Source organism: Schistocerca serialis, chromosome 6 (genome assembly GCF_023864345.2).
Source record: "Schistocerca serialis cubense isolate TAMUIC-IGC-003099 chromosome 6, iqSchSeri2.2, whole genome shotgun sequence".
In the NCBI taxonomy this organism is placed as follows: Eukaryota; Metazoa; Arthropoda; class Insecta; order Orthoptera; family Acrididae; genus Schistocerca; species Schistocerca serialis.
The window spans coordinates 591,426,755-591,438,618 of record NC_064643.1 but is presented as its reverse complement, the minus strand read 5'-3'; the positions used below and the strand labels follow the sequence as shown (position 1 = coordinate 591,438,618).

At 39.7% G+C, this 11,864-nt stretch overlaps 1 protein-coding gene across 1 annotated transcript in view; it reads right to left on the bottom strand.

Moving 5' to 3' along the window:
- Nucleotides 1-1,263: 1,263 nt before the first annotated feature.
- Nucleotides 1,264-11,864, bottom strand: part of LOC126484314 (V-type proton ATPase subunit C) — a 62,333-nt gene continuing 51,732 nt past the window's right edge. The window contains exons 8-10 of the mRNA XM_050107751.1: nt 11,039-11,136; nt 2,661-2,796; nt 1,264-2,550 (exon numbers count right to left, since the gene is read on the bottom strand). Coding sequence (XP_049963708.1) covers nt 2,455-2,550; nt 2,661-2,796; nt 11,039-11,136 — 330 coding nt within the window. The 3' untranslated portion in view covers nt 1,264-2,454. The remainder of the gene's footprint in view (nt 2,551-2,660; nt 2,797-11,038; nt 11,137-11,864) is intronic.

Here is an 11,864-nt window from a genome sequence, read left to right as displayed (position 1 = left end):
GGCACAAGAATGGTGATGCACTTTAAATAAGGATTTTTTAGTTACATTTTACCTCAGTAAAGAAATTTCCTTACATTAAAAATGTATGCAAAGACACAACAGCTAAAAATCATAGCTTTTCATAGGCATTGGTCTTGCCACAGATTCAGTCTCCAGAGATTTCAAGAACATTATGTGGAACAGATTTAGTTTCCAGTGATAAGCTTACTTTGAAAACACACAAAAATTCTTAAAGAGTTCCATGAACCGCTTTACAGTCCTGCAAGTATGATGTAATCATCTCATTTCATTTGCTATAGGAAGAGAACTACCAAGTGGCCTGCCCATTTCCAAAGCCTTTAGATGTGTTGCTATTTTCCTGAGGACATTTTAACTGTTTCACTGTGACATCGGAAAAGTGGCTGTAAAACCCGCGTACACTGCCAGAACATATGGAGCAGAAGTTACGCAAACTGGATCTACAGCAAATACTGATGATGGAAACACGGCTTTAAAGAAACAGGATTGTGTTCCTGTCGTGGCGGTGGGTGGTGGACAATTACTTTACCACTAACCGCTTTTACATACCACCAGAAATTCTTTGGGTTATGCGAAAGAAGCTTTTTTTAATTGGTTTATTGCTAAAATCTTTTGTGACATCTCTCTTCAGTTGTCTGCTATGTAGAAATCAATGTCTCTTTTGAAGATGATTTACTGCACGGAATATCCACAATGTCAGATGTATTAGATTCTGAAACTTCACATCAGTGCACACTCCGCTGCAAAGCGAAAATTTCATTCTGGAAAAATCGCCCAGGCTGTGGGTAAGCCTAGTCTCTGCAATATCCTTTCTTCCAGGAGTGCTAATTCTGCAAAGTTTGCAGGAGAGCTTCTGTGGAGTTTGGAAGGTAGGAGACGAGATACTGACAGAATTGAAGCTGTGAGGACGGGGCGTGAGTTGTGCTTGGGTAGCTCAGTTGTTAGAGCACTTGCCTACGAAAAGCAAAGGTCCCGAGTTCGAGTCTCGGTCCGACACACAGTTTCAATCTGCCAGGAAGTTTCATATCACTACACTCTCCACTGCAGAGTGAAAATATCATTCTGTATTAGATTGTGCTTGACATACATCCTACTCATTTCAAATCACTGTGGTTACCCAAAGACAATTCTTATATTTCTTCAGCGACATCATTTTATTGGATATATCATTAGGCACTGAGGCATTCAATATTTTAGGCAAATGTAGATGCAATTTTTTTATTTAATAAAATAACAGTCATAAAATATTCAGGAAATCTCTTTAATTTATTGACAACACTGGCATTGCGTATTTACTTCACAACTTGGAATGTTATTTACAAATGAATGAACAGAACCACAAATTCTTCACTGTACAATCTATGGGTAACATACCCACGGAAAGAGGGACTTCAATGATCAGAGATAAAACATTTAACTTGCAACCATATCTTACACACTTGACTTCATGGCTGTACTCTTGTGCTTACCAAAAATTTACAATAAATTAGTCCTGACCAAAACCAACAGTTATCCATGTACTGGATCCAGGCACCGGAGCACTAATGAACAGTCTAAACATCGCTTCTACAACAAGTAACAACAAAATTTAAAATATCTACAATATATTACATAAGGAGAAAGGTGCCCTACCATATAACTTCCTCCAGCACTCCACACTGAGTTGTAACACTAATCCCTCATAACTGTCAAGTTATTTTTATGTACACACTTCCAATAAAAAAGAATGCTCTGCATACTGCTGACTATGGGAGACACTTTTTTGTAGTTAGTAACTAAAACTGAGTGATCATATATGACAAGTTGAAGCATGTTTTAGTTTTTATTGGCAATGTGGTATGGTCTTCAATAAAATCTAGTAAATTATGCAATAAATATAAACGTAAGATAAAACTGTAATTAAGAGAGATAAGAAGGGTGAGGATATTATATGAAGCAGGAGTATTGAGTGAGATTCCACAGATTATCATTAATAAAATCCAATTTGGAATCCAGTTCCTTTCCTTTGGGAAGTTAAAGTACTACTGTTATTTGATTATAAAATATTCCAATAACAAATAATTAACGTTTGATATCTCAACGGCAAGGCAGATGCATGGAGAGCATTTCTTTTTTAAGTTTAAAGTGAAAAGCTTCCTGGAAGTAAAAACTTGAAGTTGTGCTACAGACAATGTACATACAGTTTCAGCTTGCTGCATTTCAGATGACCTAACATACAATTTATTTTAAATACTAACGTTCCAGTGGAAGACTGAATGTCACTACTACAAGAATACTGGCAGCACTGTGCCATCTACACAGAAATAATGTCTGATACAATGTGGAATGTTCTGGAGAAGCTTTTACATTTAAAAAAAAACGAACACATACCAACTTCCCTTATTTGCTGTACATAATACTATCCGTAATGAGTTGGCAATATTACAGAAAAGCTTTTTACACTTTAGTATCAACCATATCAACATTAATTTTGTAATAAACATATGGGTAATACTCAGCATGGCCAAATCCAAGTCCTGGTATCTCCACACTCTGCAAAAACATAAAACAAGTTTTAATTGTGGATAAATACTTAGTTTCAAGTCTCACATTACAAGTACTTTTTGTGTCTAATTATTTAAAGTACGACGAAAGTTACTCACGTCATGTGCCCCCAGGCCTTGTGAAGCACTGCTGTCTAAATGCCCATACAACTGGTTTAAGAGGTCTCGTAACCTCTTGGTACTTTTTTTGTGTGGATGTAGCAGCATGGCTTGAAAGTTCACTGGCAGCCCATACCTGCACAATTAAAATTACTGTTAAACATAATTATGTTAAGTAAGGTAGCACTTTCACTTTAGGAGATAATCTATTTTTTACTGTGTTTAAACAACCATGTTTCCGCAACTATTGGCCTTCAGCTGCGGCACTCAACTTTTTATATTCCTGCTGGTGCATATTTTTCACACTCTTTAACTCTTCAGGGTCAGATTGTGTGAATTAGTGCTTCCTCCTGGAATTTTGGTGAAACTGTTTCGGACTACCTTATTTTATAGCAAGGCACACCAAAATTTGATCAAAGCAAATTTATCTTTTTTATATTGACGTTTCATGTTGCACTACTTCTAAGGGGAAGACATATGAAAAAAATACACATCATGCATCCAATCTGTACTTAAAGAATTTCTGCATTTAAGGAATACACAGTCTGAGATCCACTGATGGAGAGAGAACTATTTTACTGACAATAATCTGTTCCCAAATGACTTTTCTTTGTGCAGCATTGAGTGCACTCATTTGAAACTTCTCGGAGAATTGAAACTATGTGCTAGATTTGAACTTGGAACCTTTGTCTATTGTGGGTAAGTATTTTACAGGTTGAACTATCCAAGCTCCACCTACTTCTGCCAGTGCCTCTCTCCTACCTTCCAAACTTCACAGAAGTTTTCCTGCACATCTTGTAGGACTCGCACTCCTGCAAGAAAAGATATAAAGAAGAAATGTCTTATCCGCAACCTAAGCATTGTTTCTGGAATGAATTTTTGCTCTGCGGCAAAATGTGTGCCGATTTGAAACTTCTGGGATATTACGTAAAAGCTTAGCACACAGTTTTAACTTACCAGGAAGCTTCAAATCGGCACACACTCCACTGCCAAGTGACAGTTCATTCTGGAAACAATCCCCAAGACTGTGTCTAAACAATTTCTCCATAATATAGTTTTTTTCTGGACTGCTGGTCTCACAAGGTGTACAGAGGAACTTCTGTGAAGTTTGGAAGATAGTAAGGATGTGCTGGCAATAGCAGAGCTCTGAGAGTGAGTAATGAATCATATTTGGATAGCTCAGGATCCAAAGGCCTTGCCCAAAAAAGGCAAAGGTTCCAGGTCCAAGTTCAGTACCAGCACGCAGTTTTAATGTGTCACGAAGAAGAGATCTTTTGTGTGCTTTATGGACAGTTAAGACAGAAAACCCAATGGAGAATGAAAGATCCTGTATCTGAAGCCAATGTGTACATTATTGTTTGAGAAATCAGTCTTTCAATCGGTTTGATACTGCTCTCCATATGTGACTACTTCATAATAATTTTTTTCATTTACCCTTACTTACTACCAGCATCCTTTGAAACCAGTTTTACATATTCTAATAGTTTTCTGCCCATGTGTCTTTCACTTAAACTGCTTATCTCAGTATCAGTTTCACTATTCACTGAGCCCTTGGTATAAATTTCATTAACTCATTTGTTCATTCATTCATTCATTATGTTTCGGAGCAGCACTAAAAAATAGGTTGCACTAATGTCCTATAAGTGGCCTCCTTCACAGATGGGCTACATTCCCTAACATTCTCCCAATGAACCAAAGTCTACCTATCACCTTCCCTACCACCATCCTTCAGTGCTTGTTTCATTTCATATTGCTTTGCAATGTTAAGCACAGATATTTAATGGATGTAACTGCATCAAGCGGCACGCTACTAATGCTGCATTTGAATACTGTAGGATTATTTTTCCTACTAATCTGCATTAACTTACATTCTTCCACATTTAAAGCAAGGTGCCACTCATCATACCAACTACAGATGTTGTCCAAATTATCTTGTATTCTCCTACAGTCACTCAATGAGAACTTCCTAAACACTACAGCATCATTAGTAAACAGCTGCAGGCTGCTGCTCACACAGTCTTTCAGATCATTTATGTATATAGAGAACAAGAGCGGTCCATCTCATTTCCCTGCGACATGCCCAACAATAGCCTTGTCTCTATGAACATTTGTTGTCAGGGACAAAGTACTGGGTTTCATTACTTATGAAGTCTTCGACCCACTTACCGGTACATCTGAGAATATATTCCACATGCTCATACAGTCATTAACAGTCTGCAGTGGGGCACTATTTCAAACGTCCTCTGGAGAGCACTGTGTCAAACAACTTCTGGAAACCCAGGAATATGGAATCTGCCTGTTACCCTTCATCCCTGGTTCTCAGGATATCATGTAAGGCTAGATCAAGCTGAATGTGCTGAATTGTGGACAGAAGCTTTTTTATCTTCAGGAAATTTATTGTATTCACATTCAGAATATGTTCAACAATTTTGGCACAATCCAATGTTAAGAAATTGGTCTGGGATTTTGTGGGTCCATTCTTTAATAGTTCATATATACAGTAGTCACCTGCAGTTTTTTCCATTGCTTGGGACTTTGCAAAGGGTGAGACATTTGTGATAAACAATAGTTCTGAAAGTGCCAATGCCAAAGATTCCATCTGGACCTGGCCTTGCCAGGGTAGATATCTATTTATTTATGTAACATTTCCTTGATTAAAGCGGTCTTCTTGAAAGAAAATTACTTACATCTGTAAGTACCAAGTCATGTTTACAATTCGTTAATATTTGATATGCTGTTTTACAATGAACACTTCTAGTTGCCTTGTAGCTCACAGAATATTTCTACCATTGAATTTAAATATTCAGATGACTTGCAGAAGCAGTATACAATATGGCATGGTTTTACTTTTATTTTAAATTGGTTAGGATTCACAATTTCTTCCTTTATGTTAGATGTGAGCCTGTGGAATACAGTTGCACTATAGTACACAACTCCACTCTGAGCTCGACACAAAGTCTACCTGAAATTTGATTTTGTGTCCCACACTGTGTATATGTAGACCAGAGTTCAGGTGAAACTGTTTTTTACTGTCAGGAACAAAAACCATTAGAAGCAAATGTGTGAGTAAGTGAGTGCAAAAATTCCAAGAGCCTTAAAAATACCTCTGCACGAAGTGCAGTTACCTGCTTCACAGAACATTCTTACAGCTTACTTCTTTTAAATGAATACTTTTCCGTAGGTGCACTGCCCCATCAGATAACACCATATGCAACTGTGTGGAAATACACAAGTTAAGTCAACACTTGTCCTTAAGTTTCTAAGGGTGAAACATACTGAACTAAGCTCCTTTGCCAGTTTGTCTAAATGTTGCTCTCATTTTAGTTCATTATCTAACTGGACTCCTAAGAAAGTATAAACATGGTGTTTCACTTACTGTATGATCATTAAAGTTTATTTCCCGTGCTAGCAGGTCATTTTTGCTTTTTGAAATACTCTGCGTATTTGTGAGATTAAGGTGAAAAGTGTGTGCAATTAACCAATTGTATAGAGATAATTAGAAATAAAAGAACTCTTAACTGGCCAGTATGTAGACAGATAAATTTATTTTTTATATTTTTTAAAAGCTGTATATAAGTACTCCATGTTTGGTTCTGTTGACACCATTTCAAACTGAAATGTTTGTCAGGAATTTGATACATGGAACTAACTAACTAATTGTTCAGTTACCACATGAGCTGTCCCTGCTAAGATTCACGTTATGTCCCCCCTTTTTCTGAGGTTAGTGGAACGGTCTGAAAGTGGTTACGTAATATACCAACAGGATCATTTTTGTTATTTAGTTCTGCTAGCACTTAACTTATGAGGTATTTCATTGCTTTGTCAGTGGAGAAAGATTTACAAAAGCCAAACAAATGCAATTAACAATTTTTGTTCAGAAAAATAAGTGACTATTCTAACATAGGCCTGTCTCTTCTTGATTTGCTCCAGATATGGCAAATGCAAATTCCAAGAGATACAGTGTTAATTCTTTATGCACCAATTCACTGTTCAATGTTGCATCTACATGACGAATGGTTGCCTTTCCTCATACCAATGTTTAACACATCACCCAAATCACTTCAATGATATATTGGTTCAGAATTAAATATTTGTAATATTTGGCCATTACAATATTCTCTCATTACTCACTCTGTGGTAATAGTAAGTACCATGAAGTACATTAGTTCATACTGTGTCTAACATTCATTTTATACCTTAAACTGTGCAGTGAAAGATATGTAAAGACTGCTTCCTGTCAGGAAACAGTGTTCCAAGCATAACTGAATAAAACAAAAGCTGTAAATGTTACAATCAACACAAGGTAATTAATCATTAGATTCATATTATTTGCTTCTTAAGAAAGAAACCTTGTTTAGGAATTTGGTAGTATTTTACTATCCCATATTATTTACATGTAAACATTTTAATATAAATTATCTACATAAATAAAAATCAGCTGCCACATGTTTGAAAGATCGCAATTCAGAAAATCTGGTGGTGGAGAGAAGGATCCAGATGGCACGGTTAGGGAAGCAGCCATTGAAATCAAGTGTGTTATGTTCAGCTGGATGTAGTGTCACAGGGTCCTCTACTTTGCTCTTGGCCACAGTTTGGCAGTGGAAGTTCATCCTGGCAGACAGGTGGTTGGTAGTCATACCAATCTAAAAAGCTGTGCAATGATTGCAGCAGAGCTGGTAAACGCCATGGCTACTTTCATATGTGGTCTGGACCCTGATGGGGTAGGATGGACCTGTGACAGGACTGGAGTAGGAAGTGCTGGGTGGGTGGATTGGGCATGTTTTGTACCTGAGTCTTCCACAGGGATATGATCCTTGTGGCAAGGGGTTGGGATTGGGAATAACATACAGACAGACTAGGATCTTGTGGAGGTTGGGTGGGTGAAGGAACATCACTTTAGGAGAAGTATATTGGGTAAGATGTCCCTCATTTCAGAGCATGATGATAGGTAATCCAAGCCCTGGCAAAGAATGTGGTTCAGTAGTTCCAGACCAGTGTGGTACTGGGAGATGAAGGGGACACTACTTTGTGGCTGGTTCTTGGGGATGGTGGGAGGATTGGGGGAGTGTGAGGGGAAATGGTACAGGAGATCTGTTTGCTGACTAGGTCTGGGCGATAGTGACGGCCTTGGTGAGACCCTCAGCATACTGAGCATGGGAGTTTTTGTCACAGCAGATATGCCATCCCTGGGTGGCTGGGCAGTATGGGAGGGATTTTTTGGTATGAAAGGGATGACAGCTCTCAAAATGCAGGTACTGTTGGAGGTTGGTGGGTTCCATGTCAGCAGAGTTGTGCATGGAGCCATCAAAGAAGAGGTGGTCAACAACTTGGAAGGTGGCACATGGATTGAGGAGAACCACATGAAGCAGATTGGGGAGAAGGTGTTGACGTTGTGAAGGAATGAGGATAGGGTGACTTGGCCCTGAGTCCAGATCATGAAGATGTCGTCAAAGAACCTGAACCAGACTAGGAGTTTGGTGTTTTGGCCAGCTAGGAAGATCTCACCTAGATGGCCCATAAAAACATTGGCATAATAGGGTGCCATTTGGGTGCCCGTGGCTGTGCCGCAGATTTGTTTGTGTACCTTCCCTTCAAATGAGAAGTAGTTGCAGGTTGGGATAAAGTAAGTAACCTGCAACTACTTCTCACTTGAAGGGAAGATATACAAACAAATCTGTGTCAAGCCAGGGGCACCCACATGGCACCCTCCTATGCCCACCTTTTCATGGGCCATCTAGAGGAGATCTTCCTAGCCTCCCGAAACACCCAACCTCTGGTCTGGTTCAGGTTCATTGGTGATACCTTCATAATCTGGACTCAGGGCCACGACGTCCTATCTTCTTTCCTTCCAAACCTCAACATCTTCTCTCCCTTCTCACGTGGTCCTCCTCCATCCATCTTACCACCTTCCTAGATGTTGACCTCTTCCTCTCTGATGGCTCGATGTGCACCTCTGTCCACATTAATCCCACCAACCACCAACAGTGCCTGCATTTTGAGAGCTGTCATCCCTTTCACATCAAAAAATCCCTCCCATACTGCCAGGTCACCCGGGGACAGCATATATACTGTGACAAAAACTCCCTTGCTCAGTACACTGACGGTCTCACCAAGGCCTTCACAGGCAGACACTATCCTCTAGACCTAGTCTGCCAACAGATCTCCCCATGCCATTTCCCACACATCCACATGAACCAGCTACAAAGAAGTGGCCCCTTCATCATCCAGTACTACCCTGGACTTGAATAACTGAACCACATCCTTTGCCATGGCTTGGGTTACCTACAATCATTGCCAACCCAACCTCCACAACATTGTAATCTATCCCTATGTCATTCCCCGTCCCAACCCCTTGCCACAAGGATCATATCCCTGTGGAAGACCCAGCTGCAAAACCTGCCCTATCCACTCACCCAGCACTTCCTGTTCCAGTCCTGTCACAGGTTTATCCTAACGCATCAAAAGCTGGGCCACCTGTGAAAGCAGCCACATCATTTACCAGCTGTGCTGCAAACATTACACAGCTTTTCATGTAGGTATAACTACCAACCACCTGTCCACGAGAATGAACTGCTGCCGCCAAACTGTGGCAAAGAGCAAACTAGGCCACCTGTAGCATAAAATGCTGCTGAACATAACACACCTGATTTCAGTGGCTGCTTCCCTACCTGAGCCATCTGGATCCTTACCTCCTCCACCAGCTTTTCTGAACTGTGCAGATGGCAGTTATTCTTATAACGCATTCTCCACTCTCATAATTATACCGGCCTCAATCTATGGTAACACATTGTCCACACACCCTCCACCCACAGGCTCCACCCCCTCTGTCCTATCATCTCCTCCCCGTTCTCATCTTCCACCCTGTTTATCTGCAGTCCTTTGCCAATGCATCCGCCCATCCTTCCCCACTCCTCTCCTTTTTAAACACCCCCCCCCCCCCCCCCGGCATCTCCCTGCCTCACAACCTCCTGACACTGCACCTGTCAGCAGTCTGGTCCCTGCACATTCCACCAGAGACCATTTGTCTCTCTCCCCACCTATACACTACTATCCCTTCCCCTTCCGTGCCTTCTCCAGATTGCCACTTGCATCCCATATGATAACTGCATTCCTGCCCAAGAAGCTGGAGTTGGCACTCGTGTGTATGAGATGTGCTTGCTTGTGTGTGAATGGTGTGTCTCTCTCTTTTACTGATGAAGGCTGTGGCCAAAAGTCTTACATAAGTGTCTTTTAATTTTGCCTGTCTGCAACTTGTCGTACCTGTCTTTTCCTATAGTATTGGTATTTCTTCCTGGTGTTTCCATTGTTTTAATTTCACCAGAAAAGTTTGGAAATTTGGATGGTATTTTTGTATGAAAATTTCAAAGAAAGAAATGTGATGGTCCAACTGACAGTTTTGCCATCACTCATTTTCATAACAGCAACAAATTCCGCATTGACTGTTGATATTTAAAAAAAAAAAAAAAAAAGAAAAAAAAAAAACAAATTACAACCGAAAGCAAAATAATTATATCCATAACTTCGGTGTGTTGCAAAGATCAAACTGATCTCAGTTAGTATTAATTTAATGTGTTGCAAATATTCAGCTGATTTCAGTTCGTGGTTTATTTCTTTGGAAAAAATGCCATCAGTGAAGCATCAAAATTTCACCGGCTTGTGCGTAACACAAACCGGCAACGTGATCGAGTCAATGAGATTGACGAAGAGTGTAGACAGCATTTGGAGGCAAATCGAATAAGAATTATGCAATAAACAGTTTCTGTTACAGCAGCTGTGAGAAAGAACTCTCTAAGTTGTGTTGTGAAAATGTACGGTTTTGTTTTCCCTTTTTGCAGTCATTTTTAACAGAAAACAGAGAAGCTGTGTTAATGGCTAACTTTATAATCCTACCCTGTTCACAGATTAAAACCATGCAAAATACTGTCACTAAAGCTACTTTCCTCACAGATCCAGCAGCTGCAAAGCTCTCTCTCAGAACCTGTGTACTGATGATTCCTACTGATTCACCCACTCATTTTGATTTATATTTCCAATCAAACTTCCATTTGCAATAACAATAAATAAGGTCATAGAGAGGGGGGAGAAGAGATGGACAGAGAAGGTGACAAAAAATGGATATATAGAAGGAGCAGGAGGATATGAAGAAGGAGGAGATGGATGGATAGAGAGTGTGGGATAAGAGATGTACAAGAAGCAGGGGGAAGGCGGTAGACAGAGATAGGGGGAAGAGAAGGAAGTGGATGAGGGAAGAGGGGAGGAAGAGAGGGAGGAAGAAGGAGATTAGTACATATACTAAGTGCCCATGCACATTTAGCAACTGCAAAGCATTGCTGGGTTCACTAGTCTACGTATAATTGTTGTTACCAGGAAATACTCACCTTAGAACAGATTCTACAAACACTCTGAGTGCTTTAACATGTATCCACGCACAGAAACATTCACTGAAGTTGACTTTGAGCCAGCGTACTAATGGGCCCTGTAAAGAGATGTTCCTTTCAGTATATGCTTTAAATTTAGCTCACAGTGTATTTTCCATAAATATAATTCCACTCCCTCCATGCCCCCCTCCTCTCTCTCTCTCTCTCTCTCTCTCACGCACGCACCACACACAAAGACTAATGGTGCAACTTTAACAAACAAGCCCGAGAACTGATTACTGTAGAAAATACATTGAGATAAAAGACACTGAGGTAGGTGCACCCAAGAAGTCTTCATACATTAGCATTCATTAATAACTTGTAATTACAACAAATTAAAGATTCAATGGATTCAGTGACAACACTTTCAGTACACACAAACACAAATACATTCTCTTAGAATTATGCTTACAAGTGTCCAAATGAAGCGGGAATATTTCAATACACAGCTACCAAAGACTGGATATTCAGTCTGTATCATTAATAGCTCAAAATGCAATGAACACTAGTGTTAAAAATATTAAACAAACCACAAAAATGCTTTAATTAAGTTAAAGCTTTTCTACATAGTCCGAAAAGGATCTAATTACAATGAAAGCAAACTGGTACCAGCATCATGACATGAAATTCTGAAATCTGCTCCCAAATGTGTTTTGACAGCATGAAGTTTCTGAACAAGTACATCACTACAGTGACACTAGCAATATATGGTATGTCATCTGGAAATGCAAACACTGTTTGCAACTGAATACAATCTTCCACGTATCTCCTGAACAAGTAAATCACT